This window comes from Aythya marila (genome assembly GCF_965140915.1).
Source record: "Aythya marila genome assembly, chromosome: 19".
NCBI classification, from domain to species: Eukaryota; Metazoa; Chordata; class Aves; order Anseriformes; family Anatidae; genus Aythya; species Aythya marila.
Genome location: NC_139060.1, coordinates 8621107 through 8642360, shown reverse-complemented (window position 1 = coordinate 8642360; position 21254 = coordinate 8621107). Strand labels below are relative to the sequence as shown.

At 41.0% G+C, this 21254-nt stretch overlaps 1 protein-coding gene across 2 annotated transcripts; it reads left to right on the top strand.

The window, feature by feature from the left end:
- Positions 1-949: 949 nt before the first annotated feature.
- Positions 950-21233, top strand: ODF2 (outer dense fiber of sperm tails 2; the record flags this gene model as incomplete). 2 transcript variants are annotated; one of them, XM_082775494.1, is made up of 20 exons in its annotated part: positions 950-1164; positions 3125-3209; positions 5391-5516; positions 6429-6599; positions 7591-7757; positions 8441-8570; positions 8881-9012; positions 9941-10015; positions 11000-11071; positions 11665-11781; positions 13107-13292; positions 14131-14240; positions 14915-15050; positions 15754-15864; positions 16331-16435; positions 16958-17116; positions 18027-18127; positions 18603-18765; positions 19108-19233; positions 19836-21233. In XM_082775494.1, 20 exons carry the CDS (start codon positions 950-952, stop codon positions 20007-20009), a joined length of 2661 nt encoding a protein of 886 aa, XP_082631620.1. In that variant the 3' UTR covers positions 20010-21233. The 2 variants fall into 2 exon arrangements, with proteins under 2 accessions (XP_082631620.1, XP_082631621.1); XM_082775495.1 differs by lacking the exon at positions 950-1164 and adding an exon at positions 3921-4074 and having other exon boundaries at positions 3124-3209.
- Between the last annotated feature and the right edge of the window lie 21 nt (positions 21234-21254).

Here is a 21254-nt window from a genome sequence, read left to right as displayed (position 1 = left end):
TGTTTTTTTTTTTTTTTTTTTTAAGAAAAAAAAAGAATTAAGAGGAATCTGCATCCTTGAGATCTCTAGATGTTTCTGTCATATGAGAGGAACAAAGGGTTTGCTGTTGTAGCACTCGAATTAGGAACGATCACTGGGGGTATCATCACGTGTGATGCCGACTGAGCTGTGCTATGCAGAAGGGCCTGATGTATTTCTCAGTGACAGAGAATAGAGGTTTGAATGCAAGCGATCCTCTCTGCAGCCCAAGGCTTCAACTTCATTAATTATCAGTTCCAAAAAGTTGTTTCTGCAGAAGAAAACATGCACTTCAAGGAAACTGCTTTGTGGGTGTTACAAGTGCAGCTGGAAGCTGTCTGTAACGCAGTGACTTGCACTCCGTGGGTTGGGGGGACATTTGTTCATATAACAGCCATTGTGATGGTTCTGTTGGTTTTTGTACAGAATGTCCAGAAATGGTAGAAATACCAGCAGGAAAACTAGTTACAAATTCAGTTATGTGACGGGGAGAAATAGAATGTTTACAGTAAAACCAGCTGCTTTGGTGCTTTTTTTTTGGTCACGCCTAACTGCATTTGTTAAAGGTGCTCTGTAGCACCAAAAGAACAATGTTCGGGTGGGCGCTACTTGTTGTTTTTCACCCAACGAGGCTCAATTCCCTCCCACATCACATCTATCCAAAACTCAACCACACGAGAACACCTACTCATAACACTCCACATTATCCCCATGTTCCTCTTAATCCTCAAACCCGAACTAATCTCTGGAACCCCCTTATGCAAGCATAGTTTAAACCAAACATTAGATTGTGATCCTAAAAATAGAAGTTCAAATCTTCTTGCCTGCCGAGGCGTCGCCATGGCAACGGGGCCGGTGGCGGGGCGGGGCGTTGCCCCTTGTGACGCGGCGGCGGGAGGGGCGGGGCTGCCGGCAGGGTTTGAATCGCCCAATGGGGGAGCCGCGGGCGGCGGCGGCGCGGCGGCGGCCCCGGAAGTGCGGCGGAGGGGGCTCGGGCTCGTACCCCTGGTGCTGCCTCCAGGCGTCCGCCGCGCCCCGCAGCCGAGGGCTCTATGGCAGCGCCGCCCGCCGCCTCCCCGCCGCCGCCGAGGACAGCCTGAGGAGGCAGCGGCTGGGGCTGGCCGACGCCGCGTTCGGCCCTTCATGGTGAGGGAGGGGCCGCCGGGAGGGTGAGGGAGGGCCGGGACCCCCCCCCTGCTGCCCGGTTCGGCTCCTCCCCGCCGGGGTAGGGGGTGTGAGGGGGGCACGGCCCTAGCCTCGGGACGGGCTGCACCGGCCGCTGTGCAGCCGCCACCCCGGGAAACCCCCCGGTGGAGCCCCGGGCTGACCCCGAGCTGCCGGTCCCGGCTCGGAGCAGGAGGCCGGAGCGGGCCCGGGCCCTCACGGGTTTTTCTGAGAAACCCCCCCGGGCTTCAGCAATAAACCTCCTCGGTGCTGGGGAAGCTGCCTGGCAGCTCCGCGGTTGTGTTCGTGGCGATTCAGCTGCCGTTAGCTTCCCAGCGTTGTGGCTGAAGGGGCGCTCCTGGGCTCCGGGAGCTGCCCCCGTCCTAGGGAAGGGGAGGGTGGCGGTGCCCGGCTGTGTTTGCGGCTCTCCGGAGCCAGAAGGGGGAATCCTGGTACTTCAGAAAACCGTCGCTTCCTTTTTCTCTTGATTTTCTTGAATTGCTTTTCATGATTCACTCTTGACTCTGCACTCAAGAATGTTAAGTGATGGACTGACAGCTTTACAGCAAGCAGCAGGGCAAGCTCCTGCAAAGTGGATTTTGATGATGCATTGCTCACGGAGTAGATCTTTCCTCACTGTGACTTTTTTTTTTTTTTTTAACCAAGACCATTCTAGTGCAAGTCCCTAGCACACACATTCATGTTTTAGAGGAACTTTTATCTGTTTCTACTTCTAATTCTGAAGTATCATGGCGATCCATTGAGATTAATCAGTTCATATCCAGATCCTTTTCTTGCTGACCTGTAGAATAGCATAGCTCTGACTACTTTTCTGGCGTTCATTGTCCTGGTGTTTATGTAGCCCTCCTTTCCTGTCATGTCAAATTCAGTTAAAAAGTACAAGGATGGTAGTTTAGTGTGTTTTCTCCTCAGTTGTACAAGTAACTCTAAGTTAGGTGAAACTGTTAGTAACTTCGATTAATACTCATCCAATGTCTACTGCTGTTGCATTGCTATGTTAGTAATCAAAACTTGACATTTTTAGAAGCTGATATAACATTATTAGTTTTATTTAGAGCAGGTTATTACATGAACCTTGACAAATTAATCAGGAGCTATAAAGAGTCATCTAAATTCTGTTCTAGCAGAGGTATTGTGTAAAATCCTGCTCTGCTTCATTACAAGTAACACTGTACTTGTAACACGTGTTACATAGTAAATCATGAAGGAGTGCTTCCATGAGATTAGCAGCTAAACCCTTTGTAACACCAGGCTAATAGCTCTGCTCCCGCCACACACAGCAGCCCTTGGAGGTCCCTCCTTCCTCACTCTCATTTCAAGTCCCCAAGGTAATACCAGGCAAGCAGCTCATGCTGTGGCTGATTGTTTGGTTCTGTGTATGAGTACACACACGTGCTTGCTGAGTAGCACTGAGAACTTGTGTTGCGGGCTTTTTTTTTTTTTTCTTTCCAGTTTAAGCCCAGATTTTGATGCCTTCTCTGCATGTAGACCCAAACCCAGGATGTTGACATTTCTGTTAAGTTTTGTTGCTGTTGGCAGGCTTTAGGGATGGTGTGGGGTCTGAGACAGAAGGGAGATGTACAGGTGCCCTCAAACTGTTCAAAACTGATTTCCTTATGAAACAGGTTAAAAGGGGCACTTGCAGCTGTAACTGAGTTTGGGTGAGCTCATCTTGTGTAATTCAACAGAACGTTTTCTGTTGTTTAAACCAGCTCTCAGCATCAGTGTGTAAGGAATGATAATCTCAAATCTTTCTTTATCCTCTGCTTATAGAGGAAAGCATTGACACACCAACTTTTGATGTTTAGGTTCATAAGTACAGTAAGTCTGAGTCTGCACCTTGCCTTAATTTGAAAGGAAGAGGGTGATCAGAAATTGGCACCCTTCCCTATCAGTGGTCATTTTATTATTTCTGCACCAGGTTTCCCTCAACCATCAAAAATGAAGTGACTTCAGTCTCTGCACAGAGCACATTGTCAAGAGGAACTAAAAACCTTACAATAACTGTAAGTATACCTAAGCTGACATAAATTGCTGCTGGTGGAATTCTATAAAATTTTCCATTGCATTATACTGAGGAACCATTACCTCAAATAGAGGATCATGTCCAAAACTGATTTCTTTAGCTTTGTGTTTTGCTTTTGTGTGTTGTGTTAGGCAACGTTAAGGTTATGCATGTAATTAATGTAGGTATTTGTAAATATATGCATCACTGTGAGATAATCTGAAGAAAAAATATCTGAAAGCTTTTAAGCATTTGTTTAACTTCAAAAAGGCTCTTGAAGTTAAGCACATATGAAAGAGTTTGCAGGTTCAGGGTTTTAGGATGGAGTGATCTTATGGTTTTCTCTTGATTTCTTTTTTTTTTTTTTCCATCTAAGCTATTAAATGAGTGCTTTTCCCTCTTTCTCTATAATTTGTGTTTGGACTCTGATGGTGCTGGGTACTGGAGCCTTTGATCTGCACGCTTGCTCTAAGACTTGGAACTCCAATGACTTACGGGCATCCTCTGTCACTGCAACTGTTTGGTCTTTAATAGCTGTGTTAAAAGCAGGAAATAGCAGAAGTAGAGAGATTGTTTGTGTTAATCTCTTTCCAGCAATATAACGTGCTGTTCAAAATGGCAGATGCTACTGAAAGGAAGCTCAAACTGTAACCACAGTTGGCCACTGTTGCACACAGGGAAATGTTGTTATTTCCAGTCTCCTTATCCACAGGTTTCCCTTCCTTGTATTGCCCTTTCCCATTTGTGGGAGAAGAGCCATGAAGAACCGTTCCTCATCTCCCCCTTTGCACGTCCATGTGGATGAAAACACCCCTGTCCATGTCCATATTAAAAAGGGTCAGAAAACCACACCTGCAAAATGCCAGGTAGGAGTGTGCAGCTGGGCGTTTGTAGGGGCTACAGAGGAAACAGTGGGTCCTAGAAGCACCACCAAATCTTCAAGGTCTGCTTTACCTTTATATTAGAACTGGAAGACTTTCTGCCTTGTTAACTGTACGCATGTTCAGTGGTGAATTTTCAGTAAAATGTTTTCTCTGTTGAAGATGTGTTAAGTATGGTATAGAATAAATAGTTTTCATGTTTAAGTGTATGATTATGAGGCGTACTGCTTCCAACGTGATGTAGTTTGGGGGATTTTTTCCTTGTATTTTCTGAAATTGTGTCCTCATAAAGGGTTTTCTTTGATTTCATCCCTGTTTTTGAAGGAGAGGCGTGGAGTAAGGTAGTACCCAAGTGCTTCAAATTCTATCTTAATTGTATTAAAATGAATGTGTTTAGAAAAAAAAGGGTTTGCATTCGAACCATCTTCTGGCATTAAGCACCCTGTCAGTCTGCTGAGCTACGCAGAAAAGAAAGATCTCTTCGTACCCGTATCAAGAGTAGACAAGAGGCAATACTGAAGTTGCCTCATTCTTCCTTGTGTCTGCAGACATCCTGTTCCAAATCCTCTGTTAATTTGTTCTCTGCTAATGGCAAATGTAATGGGGCAGGGTCTGACAGTGAAGTCTGTGCCTCCTATTAATTAATTCCCTATAGGGTGCTTTAGAATATGTTCTTTTTTTTCCTCATCAAAGGTTAGAATTGTGCAAAAACACTTTAATTTTCCTCCAGCTAGAGCATCTCATCTTCAAGATAAATGTGGATCTACCTGTTGACTGCAAAGTAGGGAAAATGTTTTAAGGGTTTTTCGTAACTATGCCATTCTTTTTTCTCTGGTGGTGCTGTTGTCAAATGATACAGCTGCTCTTTTGTGAGAGGAATTTGGAACAGAGAAGGGATCTGCCAGGTTGTTCCTTCTGCACGTGAATGGGTTGTATTGCAGTATTTTTTGTGTATCTCCATACAGAGGAGGCTTCCTTCCCTATCCCCTCTCCCCAGATCTTCCACCCCTGGCCTGCTGGATAAGGTTTTCATTGCTTCACAAGTGCATATAGTCTGGTGATATAACAGAATAGCTATGTGATAAGTAATGAGAATCTAGCCATACCATCAAGTGAATATGCTTTTTTTCTGGCTGGTGTTAGCCTCCTCTGATGGCTGCTCGCTCATCTGATCTGCTGTATGATGTCAAACACTCTGGTGTTTTTGCATGAATGATCTTCCATTTGTTTTTGCAGCACAAACTGTAAATGTTTTTAAAAGTCGTAGTGATTTATCTTATTTTCTCTTTTCTGTCCTTCAGCAAAAGCAAAAACAGAAAATGAGAGGGAATACCGTGAATGCACGCCGAACTGTCCAGGTGAAAACTAAGGCCCCCTGGATGCCCCCAGGGAAAACATCTGTCCTGGAGTCCACCTACAAGTGGGAGGTACGGCTGATGTTGCTCCTAAAAGCAAGCCTTCAGTTTTAGCTGAGGTTGAAGAGAGCACTTACAGAATGTTATGATGGAGGGAGCTGGGCTGATCGGAAAGAATCCTGCCATCACATGTGGTCCACTTTAAGTGTCTCATACACATCTTTGTCACTTCTTAGTATTAGTTGGTTTTTAAACTTGGTGAAAAGTTGAGGAGTGACCACGTTGTTCTCTTCTAAGGAGATGGGGAAGTGGAGAGGGAGATGCTCACCTTTACTTGGTGGTGTCTAGTGACAGGATGCATGGGAGCAACTCAAAGCTGCATCAGGGAGGTTCAGTCTAGACATTAGGAAAAATTCTTTACTGAGAGTGTAGTTAGGCACTGGAACAGGCTTCCTAGAGAGGTGGTTGATGTCCTGTGCCCATTCGTGTTTGAGGTTAACACTTAATGGTATGTCTTAATATTAGGTCATCCTCAAAGTAGTCTGACCGTTTGACTTGATGACCTCTGTAGCTTCCTTCCAACTGAAACTATTGTATTCTATTTAATTGTATTGCTTCCCTTCAAGATCTCATTTTGGGACACAACAAGGAGCTGCTGTTACTAGTCTGTTCTGAAGCATGGAGCAATTTTGAAATATTGTGTAATATTTTCGTTTTCACATCTTCAACTCTTGCATTCCTGGCTCTTCATAGATGAGAATTTTAATTTATTTTTTTTTTTCTTTTTCCTTCTTTTTCTATTTTAGTCTTTCCACATTGTTGAACTTTCCCTGATGGAAACGAAGGAGCTGTTTTCAATATTTTTTCCTTCCTAGTCTTATTGTAGTGATGTAACCTGGTCTCTATTTTTGGTAGAGTTAGGGTTAGAACGCTGCTTATAACTTTATATTAAAAAAAAGATGCCCATTATTGTTTTTCTACTAGGGACCAACTCACCGCCTGGAAATTACACCTCCAGATTCAGAAAAAATGCTGTCAGTGTTGCGTCTGAGTGATCTCTCTACAGATGAGGAGGATGCTGTTTGCTGCAAAATGAACGAGTACGAGAAGAAGATAGATAGCCTGATGAACGCGGTGGGAACACTGAAGAATGAGGTGAGGAGACAACATAAAGACCTGCGGATTCAGCCTTTGTAGCGGATCGTTTGGCAAGAGGAAGCTAGAGTCTTGGTGAAATGGAAGACTACTCAGCTTGTTGGTTAGCTTCTTAAAGAAATCAGTCTGAGTTGTTTAGAAGGTCTGAACTAGTTCAGTGAGAAATTCACAAGTCATAGTATGAAACAGTTTTAAACTGTATCCATTTAATATGGTATTGCTGTGCTTTAGTTTCCAAATAATCTTCCTTCAGATCAAACACAAAATCTGAAAACTGGTCATTTTAAGAAGATGAAAAAAGCAGTTTGATTATGTTCTATTGTCAAAGAATCCACTTATTCCACAAGATTGTTTCTTCTGATTCTGTCTTGAAATACACAGCCCAGTGATACTGTGTTTTCCAGCTAAATAGCCTCTTTTGTACTTGACACTGTTTGAAAAATGGACAGGAGAGGTTTCCAGATTTCGTAAGATGCTCTATGGTGGAGGCTAACTGCATTTCTTTCCTCTGAGTTCACACTGAGGGTAGCAAATCTTGTGTTCTTATTATTTTATGCAAAACTATGTGAAGTTCAAATTAGTAAATAAGAACAGAATTTAGGATTTTAGCGTATTCTTCTTAGTAAGTCTTTTCTATTCTATTTATGCTACAAAAATTAATGGAATTACTTGCATAATTGTTAAACAAAAATTTGTTTTGCTATTTCTAATGAGTGTATTGAATCTAAATGTTTGGTGATATTGCATAATTCCGTGATGTAAGATCACATTAATTTTGTAGTTTTAAATCTGTTTGTGCCAGGAAATCTCAAGTGACCTCTGCTGCTGCAAAAGGAAACAAGTCTGGTGCACTAATTCAACCACCCTCTGTATTTTCTCTTCTTGCACTTCTTGAACTGTTTGTAGTGCTCATATCTGCCAAGTGGGATGCATGTGTCATTCTTGAATAAAGTTCAGGTTTATTTAAGTTCTATTTAAATTTCTTTATCAGGCCAAGATGCATAAAAAGGAGCACCAGCAGCAAATGACAAAGCGTCTCCTTGAGGAGCAGAAAGAAGAATTGAATGAGGTCACACAAGAGCTGGTAGAAACAGAGCACGAGAATACACTGCTCAGGCGCAATATTGAGCGCATAATGGAAGAGAAAGATCTGACTGTGTAAGAAACCTCCGGTTCTCCACTCTTACTGTAGTTAGTGGTATTTACAGGATGCCTGCCTCCTTATTGCTAATGTTAACTGAGGCTGAAGTTTGCACCCGGGGTTGCAGTGCTGCTGAGGAAATGATGCTCTTGTGTTTTTTGTCATCATTTAGAAAGGGTATTTTAAATGGCAGTAGCTACAGAGAAGGGCTGTAGCGTGGTCATTGAAATGGGAAAAAAACTATTCTGTCAGGAAGCTGAAAGAGGTTGGCTTGTGTGGCCTGCTGTAGGGTCATCCTAGCTTTGCAGTTCATATTTTGAAGGTTAAAGAGATGCTGTTTGTAATGTGATGGTGTTGGTACAACAACACATGAATAAATACAGAGGTGAATATTGGAAGAGAATTTCTGGCACAGCATTGTGTTTTGGCTTTAATGGGGTGTGCAGGCTTTGATATGAACCTAGTTTGGCCCATCTAAATTCCTGTTTCATGGTTGTGATCCTAGATAGCTCTGGGAGCCCACTTACTGTCTTCTGTCAGAAAAAACTTCCACGCTGAAAGGGGGGTGAATCTTAGATACTATTTATTTCGAGCTTTTATCCTCTGATTAGAGGGGTTTTATCTGTTTTAACTTAAACATTCATACTGGTTGGTACAGATGTCAAAGTTTCTTGTTTCTCTAATTGCTCAATTACCGCAGGCTACAGAAGAAGTACTTGCAGCATGAGAAAGAGTGCCTGATGTCCAAGCTGAGTGAGGTTGAGAGGGATGGAGAAGCGGCAGCCAGACAGATCCACGCCTTGAAAAATACAATTGGGAGACTCAACCTTGTAGGTGTTTTTTTTTTTCTTTTTTTCTTTTTTGTTCTTTTGTTCTTTGTTATGTTGTGCTGTTTATGGCCGTCTTAAAAATGTAATGTCACAATTGCTTATCCACCAAAACCATAAAGAAAAATGGAAGGATTTAGCTTGCTTAAGGTGTTTGCTAGATCTCTTTAGAAACTGGATATTTATCCACCTTCTCACCTTCTGCACGAGTGGTGCTGAATATTGCAGTGCTGCTGCTTTTAGCAGCATACGTTAATTCCAGAGTTTGAGATGTTGCGTGTGAACAATATTATTTTATTTTTTCCTCCTCTAGGAGAAACACATGAGCAGCTCAGACATTAACACACTGACAAGACAAAAAGAGCTGCTGCTACAGAAATTGAGTACCTTTGAAGAGACCAACCGGACACTCCGAGAGCTTCTCAGAGTGCAGCATAACCGGGAGGTGAGCAGTACTGTCTGCTTCAACTTGGATGATTACTGAAGGCAATATTGTCTTCTGGACTGAAAATGGAACTTGAATTTGAGAGCTCTTAACTCTTTTTCCTAATGCTGCCATTGACCGTGTGTCATAAAGGATGGATTGTTTTCTTTATCCCTGCCTACCTCATTACAGTAAGACTGATTTTTCTGCTGTGGGGATGTCAGAACGTGTCTTTGACTGCATTAAAAGGTATAGGGCTCTACTGCACTGCTGACTCTTTTTCATTTGGATACAGATGTATCTGCAGGTCTTAGACTTGCGTCTGAACAATAACTCCTGTGGTTATGTCTTCAGCATCTGTGCCAACATTTTGGCTTTTCATGCTAGTCTGAAATGTTAGTGCTATACTGTTGTGTTGGCTAAAGCCTGAGGACTAGATGTTGCCTCAGCTAATGGGGGCACGAGGATTTTCAGAACTTTATTTTCATAGGCTGGATTGCATAAAGCAATGTCAGGAACTATTAACAGCTCTGTAGTGTTTGTACAGAGCAATTCTGTGTAGCTTGTAAAAGCACTGCAGAATGAAACTGCTATGCTTCCTGTAGTCGATGGTTTCTTTGAGCAAAAGCAGGCCAATGGTAACTGTTTTCTCAGCCACAAGTGAGACTAGCGAAAAGGACTGAGTTCTTCTATATGACCTTCCCCACATAAGGAGAAAGTTCTGAAAGATCTTAATTTGCCATCGTGCTTTTTATTATCATCTATGTCTGGGAGAACTGGGAAAGCTTTTTGAGATAGGTGATGATATGTGAAATATTTAACTAACTTAATACTTGAGAATTGCTGCTGCAACATGGGGAAGATGGTTGATTTTCCTGCTTACATCTAAAGAATGTGTAAAAAGCAAGCTTTTAATTACAACGTTTTTCCTCCCCTATTTCTTTTGCAGAGGGATGCTCAGAAGATATTGGAGCAGCAAGGTGTGCTGTTGAAAAGGCTTGCTGACTCAGATGCAGAGAAAGTGGTAAGCAAACAAAAACAACTTTTTCTGCAGAATGGTAAAGGAGAGAGAGCTGAATTTTAAGCTCTTCTTTGTCTGTATTCAGCCATCAATTTTTACGCTAAACCTTTTAGACCTGTAAAAAAGTCCTGGCTTTTGTAGTAATCAAGAGCCACTATATTGCCCCTCTGGTTAACAGCCTACATTACAAAGTAGATAGATTTTCAGAGCCTTTCATGTATAGGGCTTAGAATGGGGATTTCACAATTGAGACTTACATATAAGAACACTATTCTGGTTCACAGTATTCAGCTATAAAGAACAGTTTTGGATACTTAAGCCTGTTCTCATCATGTTCAGTTCACGCACAAATTACTCTGCTTGCCTTTTGCATATAGTACTGAATGTACAAACCAAGAATTGTACTACACATTTCTTTAAAAAGAAATGTCTGGGGGTGGCTGAGAAAAAAGTATCTACCACAAAAAGTACCCCTGACAATTGGGACAACATTCTTCAGTTTGGATATCATCTTGCTGTTTCTGTATGTTTCTCATGTTATCCTTAGAGGTATCAAAGCATAAAGAGGATAAGCTTTCTGTTCCTGCTTCTGTCACTGAATGAGTGAATGACCTGGTACCAGATTTTTTTTCCCCTGTTTATTTATCTGTAAACTGAAAAAAGTGTTCTTACATTGCCAGAAGTTAGAAACTGAGAGACATGGGCAGTGTCCTTTCTCATCTGTGGAGTTTATAATCCTGCCAGGTCCTGTAGTATCTGTAGGATATCCCATGCCCTGTTACACAAATGTATGCATTTCCCTCTTGCTTTCTGCTTGAGGAGACTGCAGGCTGTTTTTCTGAGACTGAGGATGCTGTTGCTGTGGTTACCAGACAGAGTGCTGTAGATCAGAGGGTCTCAGGAGGGAGGCACTTACACCTCTTTTCCTCCACCTGCCAACCTGATTGCATTTGTTATTTAAAATCTGAGTGGTGTTTTGTTTTCCAGCAACTTCAGATGAGGCTTCAGGAGAAAGAACAAGAGGTGGACGATCTTATCATTCAAATACAGGCAGAAAAGGTACTTTCCTTTTTCTGTTCTTCCCTCCGTGTTGCACCCTCCAGTTCCAAAGAACTACAGATAGTGCAAAATACGGATTTCTGCTTGAGTACAGTTACTTTATAAGGGATCAGATGGTTGCTTTGCTTTTAAAGCTAGACAGGTAAGCTACCTATTCCCACACAGTTGTAGATTCAGTATTCTGCTAATAAAACACCAATCACAAAGATTAATAGGTAGTATTCTCTCTTTGTTTGGGTTTATCACCAAATTGCCTTTCTGTTTAAGGTCCTGGTTGATTCCAGATATCAAATTCCTTTAGGTCCCTCCATTTAGAAAGTAAAAGGCAAGTGTACTGGATAATACCAGATATGAAGGATGCTTTGGCCTAGAACAAATCTTTCAGGACAGCTATTCATAAGATCATGTAAAAGAAATGCCTTTTTTTGTTGTTGTTGTTGTCCATTTTGTTGGAGAAGAGTAGCTGTGAGGGTCCATTGAAACTGGAGTCGGCTGGGGATAGTATCAGATTTCTTCACTGAATGGGTACATATTAAAAAGTGTTCCTTCTGTAAGCTTGCTGAAGCAAAACGTGTTGTTTGCATCTTATTTAGGACCAGGCAAAGACAGCAAGTGAACTCTCAAAATCTATGGAGGCTGTGAGAGGCCATTTACAAGCACAGCTACGAAATAAAGAAGCTGAGAACAACCGTCTGACTGTACAGATTCGGGTAGGTTTTCAGTGGTCCCTGGAGGCTGACTGTTCATTTATACTCATGAGCTGAATCCACTGGCAAGGGAAGTAGCACTCACCGAGTATTCTTCTTTTCTGTGTCACAGACTGAAATATTGGATGGTGGTGCTTAAGCTGCTAACACATACTGTGACTTTCAAATGAAGTAACAAAAGAAAAAGCTTTTCACTTATGACGCATGAGGCATAATAGTAGCTTTATGGGCTATATGCATGTATTACGTTTTTCTTCTGAGTTAATTACTATATATTTATTTTAAAAGATGGTTTTAGTTTAGTCAGGCATCAAGACAGATCACAAACTCTTCAATTTGTTTTCTGGGAAAATGCTATGCCATGAGTTTCTGTATTTGTTTACTCTCATGCATGCATTCTACAATATTAATAAGGAGGAGAAAGTTCCCCTAATTTATCTTGATCAAAGTCTTATGTTTAACATATCTGTTGTTGTTATGGCGAACATGTGCATGCTAATAATGTAGAAGAGCTTTAATTTTGTTAAGCTGTACAGCTGCATAAAGCAACATTATTATATGCAAATATTTCAATTAATAAAAAGAATATTCTCGGGTAGATCAAAAGGCTGGTAGACCAGTATTTATCTTGATTAGGAGAGGCAATCAGTATTCTGGAGAGCAGCTTATGAGAGAGGAAATGATGTCTTTCAGGAAATTTACAAATAGCATTAAATACAGAGAAAGATTTAGTTCTGAAGAATTGAGAGGTCAGTAGATTCACAGTCCTGATTTGCCTCATTTCATTTGAGTTTGAAGGGTGTTTGAGAGTCCACTTTTGATTCTGATGTATGAAATCTTTTGTATCAAGGTGGAAATACTGGAAGGAATTTCTGTTTTAAACCTTAGTGGAAACCAGAGATCAGTTACAAAAACTCTCTAGACGGATTTATTATTTTTAGTGTCTTCAAGCATTTTTTTCCCCATGTTGTTATTTTATAACTTGCAGTGAAAGGATTTATTTCTGTATGGCTAGAGTAGGCTGTTGCTTTTTGTTATAAGCAGGCAACATCGTAGGATGCATTGGGATTGAACATACAGCTTTGCTGTCTCTTGCCTTTCTATATATACATGGGCATCAATGTTTTTTCATTCTTTCAGAGGTCATGCTGACATGTCTGTCTGTGTTAGGACAGGATTAAGCAGGTGCAATGCAAGTACCTATAGGCTAAAGGTTTGAGGTTTTTATGCCTGTCTCTCTCCAGTGTTTCTAGGAAACTAATTGCTGCTTTAGGTATACAGGTATGAGAATAATATTCCCTGTGGTGTGTTTCTTTCTCCCACTGCAGAATCTGGAGCGCAATGAAGCTCAGCATAAGGCAGAGGTGGAACTTATCAAGGAACAACTGAAAGAACTAAGGCAGAAGACAGATCATGATAAAGAGGCCCTGAAGAAAGCTCTCCGTGCACAGAAGGAGCGGGCAGAGCGGAGTGAGGAGTATGCAGAGCAGTTGACTGTCCAGCTAGCAGAAAAGGTATTTGATGATACAGGAGGAGAGACCTCATTTCAGATCATGTGTCTAAACCTTTGACTTTTGGTAGCAGCCCTAGGGAGAGTCTCTGCTTTCAACTAATGAGATTTATTTTTGTCTCAGTGCTTTGGCCCATTTATGCTAAGTTTAGAACATGTCCATTTTTTTCAGCTCTCGCTATATTCTTTGCATGTCCTTAACTTAGGACATGCGGTAACTTAGATTATACAAAACTAGCAGATCTGATTTTTTTTCACCTGATTCTTCAGAACCATTTGAGGGTTGGAAAAAGCCAATAAAATAAAGCCCGGTGGTTTGGGCTGAGAAGTCTGAATGGAGTCAGTTCTTCATCAAGAAGCTAGTTAGAGCAGAAAAGTACAAAGACTTTGAGATGCACGTCCTGTTGAAAAAGGACTGAAGGATAAAAGGATTGAAGGATAAAATGACTGAAGAAAAAGTAGCAAAGTTAGGACTAAGGAGTAAGACAAATCAGAAGGGAATATGGATTTTATGCTACTTGATTTTTCCCTTGTTTGTAGAATACTAGGGACTGGAGCCACTACTGGAATTTTATCTATGTTTTGTATTTCTGATCATTTGTTTGCTGCCTTCGAAGAGGATTCTGCTTTCCATGATGATAAGTCTGTTATCTGACAGTAGTGTTGTAGAATACCTCTCTGTGAAGGATCAGGAAGAATAAACATAAATACTTGTCTTCGGTATTTTAAGCTTCAGTAAAGTCTCTGTACATATCATGCTTAGCCATATCAGCATCTCAGTATGCTGTCTGGATATCCAACGTCTTGTGCTATTTTGGTCACGCCTTTCTTTTGCTTGATAGGACAGTTATGTTGGTGAGGCGCTGTCTACTCTGGAGTCCTGGAGGAGTCGTTACAACAAAGTAGTGAAGGACAAGAGTGACCTTGAACTGGAAATCGTTACACTGAACAGGTTAAAATAAGACTAGTATGGAGAAACTGGCATGAGGGGGGATGAGTACCTAGTTCAAGCATAAAATTAATTAATTTAATTGAATAATTTGATTAAATTTAATAATTTAATTGGGTTGTCTGTAAACATCCAAGCAAAACCAGTCCTGTCTATGGGACAGTAGAGTTTGGAGAGGCCGAGAAAGGTGTGGCTTCTGCTGCTGGCTTGCCATAGCAAAGGCAGGCTGATCCTTAAATCTCTCTGAACCTTTGCCATTTTGTCATGCTTTGAAATAATTAAGGTTATTTTTCTCTTTAGATGTCTGAGATCCTTGAACGGAAGGTATTAGAAGTTATAGACAGTCTAGTTCATGGCAATTTTGTTGTGGTGGTAAATAAATATATTGGTATTACTGCAGTATAGTTGTTGCTGTAGGTATGGGGCAAGAAATACCTCTTCATCCCAATTATCTTGGAGGCAATGCATTTGAGCTCCAGGGGGACAATTCAAGTCAATTTTGAGTGGGCTAAGAAGACTGAGGTAGTAGAACAGCGTAACAGGTAGGTATGTATACATGAACAGAACAGGAATATGAAAGTATAGGGAAAAGATGTGTTTCTGAAGCTTATTTTGATGGATTAGGAATCTTATTCTTTTTTAGTCATTTAAGGATTAATTTTCTTTCTCTATGGCAGCCGTATGGCAGACTTGCTGGAACAACAGACAACCCTGGAGGATAGGATGCGGGAGGACAGAGATGCCTTGATGGATAAATTGCATCAGCAGACTACAGAGACCACTTCTTTCAAAATGGAGAATGAAAGGCTAAAGGTTAGTGATTCTAGGGATTTGAAGCTGAAATGCTACACAAAGAAGGAGAAATTATAATAAGTTGCTTGGCCTCTGAGGACAGAGCTGAATTGCACCCATTGCTGCCATTTAGTTTCAAATCAGTTTCCCCATAGCCTGAGTATGATACCTAAAGAATGCTGGAAAGAGACATAAAAAAGTGAGCAAGCGTTCTGGGAGGACTGCCTTTCTTACAGCTTTTGGTAGGAGTATCTTCAGTCCAAGTACTGGTCCTTCTTCCAGCTGACTTCTTAAGTGTTGTTCTTAATCTTCATGGTGCTGGCCAGGGAACAAACAACTGTAACTATTCATGCAGAAAGAACGGTAACCTCTATAATAATAATAATAAAAAGAAAGGCATAATGACTGGTGTATTTATCCTGTCATTTCTTTTACCACTGGTGACTCTGTTCGTGACCTACGTAATTTTCTTCTTGTAAAGCTAGGCATTGATCCAAATGGAGTGGTCCTAATCCAGGTAGCACAGCTCATTCAAGCAAACAGACTATGCATCCATTCTAAACCTACGTGCTCTGCTGGCATAAATCTGGCAATCCGCTTAAGTCTGGAAAGTTTTGCAAATTTACACTAACAAAATCCTTTTTTTTTCCCAATCTAGACAATTCTAGGTGGCTACTGTAACAGTTTCTTCAAGGCACTCAATCAAAGATGTATTCTTTTTCAGGCTAGTGTGGTCCCAATGGAGGAAAAGCTGAACCAAGCGCAAATGGAAGTACAGCAGCTCAAGAACTCTGTTAGGAACTATGAAGGGTTGATTGAAACATACAAATCACAGGTAGGCATCTTATTGATTCCTTCATCACTTGCACAAATGTGTTTTCTCCCCTTACTGCAGTGGTTTATTCTGTAATGTGTTAATCTGTGAATCGCTGTTGGAGGTTGCAGTTTTGTATGTTTTGGGATCTTTTGTCACTTGAGGCTGTAAAGATAGAGTTAAATAGTGAGATTCCTTCTTCTGCCTTTTGGTGTGCTAAATACTATTTCTTGGTAGCTTCTTTTGGGATTTTGGATATTCTGGTAGTTAGGAAAATAAGGCAAAAGGGGAGAATATTTGGTGGAAAGCCCAAATGAGCCAGACAGAAGAAGCAGAAAGTGAACTTATAAACTTAGCCTGAGGTGGTGGTTACTGTGGCAACAAGTCTGTTGCTGATTCTTGAGCAGTTTCAGTCACTCAAAAGTATAGCAAGTTTGTTGAAAACCACGTGTAACAGGTAAAGTATGTGCTTTTTTTGTATGCCCAGGTGTTGAAAACCCGAATGGAAGCAGATGAAGTGACAGCAAAACTGGAGAAGTGCGATAAAGAGAACAAGACACTAAAAGATGAAATGAACAAGGAGATCGAACTGGTAATTATTCCTCTAAAGACTGATATGCTGTAGACGTTTATGGATTTTAAGATTCTCAATATAGTTTAAAATGGCTGTGAATAAAGGGTTATCTGAGATTGCCTTTCTTGATTAGCTTTTCTTAGGGCTTGTTCATTCTGTGTTGAACACATTTAACAGCTTCTTTTTGACTATATGGCATTCTTCAGAGATGTTTAAATTGAGTAGCCTGTTCTTTGCTGCAAAAATAGTGGCTTTGAACTGTGGGCTCTGTAGGTTACTCCATTGTTTGCTGCAGAATGACTTTTCCTCATAAAGCAACTTATAATCCTAGTAAAATTGAAGCCCAGGATCCATTGATGCCAAATTATAAGGGATAGGCTTTTGGAGTAGAAGACATTACCTGGGCTTTGAACTCCCAATGCTTGCCTAACTTCCTCAATGTCATCAAGGCTGCAGGCTAACAAAACTTTCACAGAAAGAAACTTTTTAGTCTAGACCTTATGAACATTTGAAAGTTCCTCATATTCTCTTTGACTATAGGCTCGTAAGCAGTTCCAGAACCAGCTTGCTGAACTGGAAAAGCTTCCTGAGATCCTAAGGATCACAGAGACGCAGCTGGCAAAATGTCAGGACCAGCTTCAGAGTTATGAGAAGAAGAATGTGGACCTGTCTGTCATCATCGCAGATCTGCGTCAGCGGGTAAGGGACTGGCAGAGAGCACCTGCAACACAGCAATCTGCAAGTCTGAGACCAAGATGAATTTCTAGTCACAGGAAAGTTCAAACTTCATCTCTGTCTCTGTTCTCGTCTCTTTCTGAAAAGATTAAACGTGCACTGCAAAATAAATGTGTGTGCTATGTCTTTGTGCAAGAAGTCAGCAGGGTAGCTAGCAGAATTCCTTACTGTTTGAAAAGTTTCTAATCCCTTGGTACAGAAGCATACTGGGACTTGAATAGCAGCAGTAGCAACACTTGCAAATGCCAACACTCGCTTCTGTTACTTCCATCATCTTGTCAGCTTTACCTCCTGTGTTTTTCTGCTGGTAGTGCTGTCCCAGCCTTGTTTTCCCACCCTGATTTTGGGTTGTTTTCCCAGTCTGTTTTTTTTTTTTTTTGTCCCCAGAAGGACTGTATAGGTGTCACAGAACAATTATAGACAGGCATGACTTGTACAACCATGCCTCAGGACACAGCAAATAATCTTGCAGTCTGACTATTTTACTCTGATGGATTTGGAGTTACAAACCTTCCTGGTATTTAAGTCTTGAGTGTCTTTGTGGGATGCTGTCATGTATATGGCTGTTATTAATGTGTGTGCTTTGCTGTGCTTACAGGTGGCTGCTCTGCATGCAAGCTTTTACCAAGCTGGCTTTTCATGTGCAATATGAAAGAACTTTCTCATACCTTTCCAACCGTTAGCGGGAAGCACCAACAAAATGGATGTTAAGTGTGTTTAGTGCTTTGCTTTTCTATCCACTATTCCTTTCCTAGGATCCTGCAGAAAATTGTGAATTGAGCATGTTTCCTTCTGGAGAGCCACATACGTTCTAGGGGGTTGGTCATGTGTGTAGTGACTAATCTGTAAAGTAACTGATTGCTGTAATTTTTAGATTGAGCTCCAGGGGGACAAAATGGATGTGACAAGAGAGAGGTATCAATCTGCCCAAGAGGAGAAAAAGCAGCTCACCCTGAAGGTGGAGGAGCTAGAAAGGTTAGAAATATTAGGCTCTCTTGTTCTCTTAACCTTTCCTTTCCATCCTCATGGAAACCGTTCTCCACACTTACTTATCCCACAAGGATCTCTAATCACTAGCTGTCCACTGGAGAGTTGCAGATTCTTGCAGCACACTTCACAAATACTTTTTAAAAGGGTTGTGACCTATGCAGCAGATAAACCAGTTGTTCAATCTAGACAGTTTTGATGTTAATGAGTAATACAATGTTTTTATCCATATTTATCAAAACCTTTTAGTGACAGTGTCTGGGAAAAGTCAGGTATGTGAGTATTCTGTGTTCTTCAGTCTTTGAAATTCTGATTTGAGAAATTAAGAAGTTTCTTGGGCCTTGGACTTTTTTGAGGGAGTATGGAATCTCCTCCGAGACTAGTCAAGACCTAACAAAAAGGCAGACTGAAACATTCTCCATTTAAAACGAATAGGTTTCCTTCCCTTGTTGTCTTAACCCAGAAAACTAGAGACAACGAGCGCCCAGAACATAGAATTCCTTCAGGTCATAGCAAAACGTGAGGAGTCGATCCACCAGTGTCAGCTGCGGTTAGAGGAGAAGACCCGTGAGTGTAGCTCCTTGGCTCGTCAGCTGGAAATGGCCATTGAGGATGCCAAAAGACAAGTAAGTAATTTATTGTATTTCTGAAAACTACCCAGGCTGTGAAAGGGGAATAATGAGAATGCTGGACATAACCTCCTCAGCCTATGATCAAATTCATGAAAATCATCATGTTCAGTGAAATACAAACAATGAAATGTACTGGTACTATTTGTCAGCACATAAACCTTTGAAAAACTGAACACTGCTTCTCCAGTTTGCAACAAAAGAAAGCCCTAGACTGAGCTGCTGCTTATGGATGTGTCCAGTGAAGTTTATAGGGCTTTTGTGGGCAGTGGGTTAGGGAAAAATCATTCTTGCATAGACAAACCTTTAACAAGATTGTTGTTCTGTTGTTGCACGTAGGTTGAACAAACTCGAGAACGAGCAACAGCTAGAGAGAGGGCAGCCCAGTCCAAGATGTTGGATTTGGAGACCCAGCTGAGTAGGATTAAAACAGAGCTGAACCAGTTGCGTCGGAACAAAGATGATGTGAGTGACTTGCAATGTGTATTCTTGCTGTGCTGGTAGGATCCTGGCAGCAATTGAATCCATAAAAAGGCCCTATGGATGTGCTGCAAAAACATACAGAACTTGCTCTAATGTCTAAACAAGATTTGCACCAGATGGCATGGGAGATATTGTGACTCCAACTTCATGTACTGTGGTTTGGTATCTGAGAGAGAAGGCTATTTTTGTTCTAGAGAAAAGTCTTTATTTTAGAAGAAAGAAACGGGGAATCTTTTATAATATCCTATTTATGCTGCTTGTTTACTTGAGTTTTACTTGATATGAATCAGGTCAAGCTGGTTTTCAGAGAAGAGTGTGTGTTAATTCCATAAAACTATAGCTAATCAGTTGTAAAAGCCCACATGATTAGCTGCCTTGTCTCCTGTTTTTTATTGTTGGGTTACTGAATGGTGTTGGGAATGATCAAAAGAAATGACAAAGGTCATAGCACCATGTATGGTAATGCCATCTACTGCTGTGCTAATTTTTGCTGGCTGCAGCACTTTCTCAGAATAGCTCAAGTTTAATGTGAGTAGAGTGAATGCTGCTGTCTTTCAACCTGTGTTTTATGCTTCTTTATATAGGCAGAGCGACGGTATGAAAGCCGCCTACAGGATTTAAAGGATCGGTTAGAGCAGTCGGAGAGCACTAATCGCAGCATGCAAAACTACGTCCAGTTCCTCAAGTCTTCCTATGCCAATGTTTTTGGAGAAAGTGCCTTGCTGGGCTCTCCTGGCCGCTCTCATTCATCTCCATGAGGACAATGCTCTCCCTGAGTCTCTGCATTTAAGCACAAAATGAGCCCTACTTCAAAGCCATATGTTATTTAGAAAAGCGGTTGGCATTTCAGGGTCACATAAGGGAGAAGTTTTTCTCTTTTCCTTACAGCACAAGATGATACAATGATGGTGGCATATGACTTAAGCGTGTAGAGTATCAGCAATACTGGTTTGGTGTTGGAAGCTGGCATTGCACTGTAAGCTGTGCCCCAAAACCAGATGGTTCTGCATATGATGGAAAAGGATTTCATCCTATACAGTCCTGATGGTTTCAGCTCTTAAAACCTGTCGTTGGTTTTAGTTGTGCATTAATGTTTGCAAGAGTTCTTTTTTCTTTTAATGCTTTTTTTTTTTCCATTCTGCTTCTGTATTGGGAAGATCATGTGATATGTTTCTGCTTTTCTTTTTTTTTTTTAAGCCTTTTCACATCCTATCAATACAGTGGGTGATAGGATGGTGGGAGATGGGTCCACCCACTTATCACAGAAGTGTGAAGCTGAAAATATCTTAAGTGCCTGGGCTTAACACTTACAAAAGATTATCTCCTGAACCACCATGATGTTTGTGAACAGTTTTATACCAGAAGTAATGATTTTATTATTTTTTTACTTGACTCTTGTACTCTGTTATCCTCACATTTTTTATTTTAGTGTGTTGCTAATTTTTGCTTTACTCTTCTCACACTGGTTTCCTGATCCCGAATGTCCCCAGGACTGAGTGAAAACCTTCTGTATTCAAGGACCGCAGTTTAACCTCAGTGGCACTTCAGTTGCTGTCTCAGTGTGAATGCTGTATGAGTTCAGGTTGTGCATGAAATACTGACTTAGGTCTTAAGCATAAAAAGCAACTGTTGATGCTCAACATCTTCATCAAACTGGCCTGCACTTTCTCCTCAAAAATCAGGTCGGTTGATAGCATGTTGAGTCCCAAAAACTTGTTGACTCTTGTGCCCTGTTCTTTCCAATAAATGGTTCTTATGGGGACAAAAAGAAGCATTTTTTTAAAAAATCTCTTTTGTATCCTATTTATGTGTGATGTCATTGCGCAGTATTTGTCATAAAGCTTTTATAAGTTAATCATTAATTGACAGTTCTGTAATTTTGTGTGTCATACTTAAAAATCCTAAAAGGTGCTATGGTGAAAAAACAAAAACAATAAACTATGTTTTAATTGATTATGTTATGCAACCCTCTTCATTATGCTGTGCCGAGGGGCTTTTGGGGT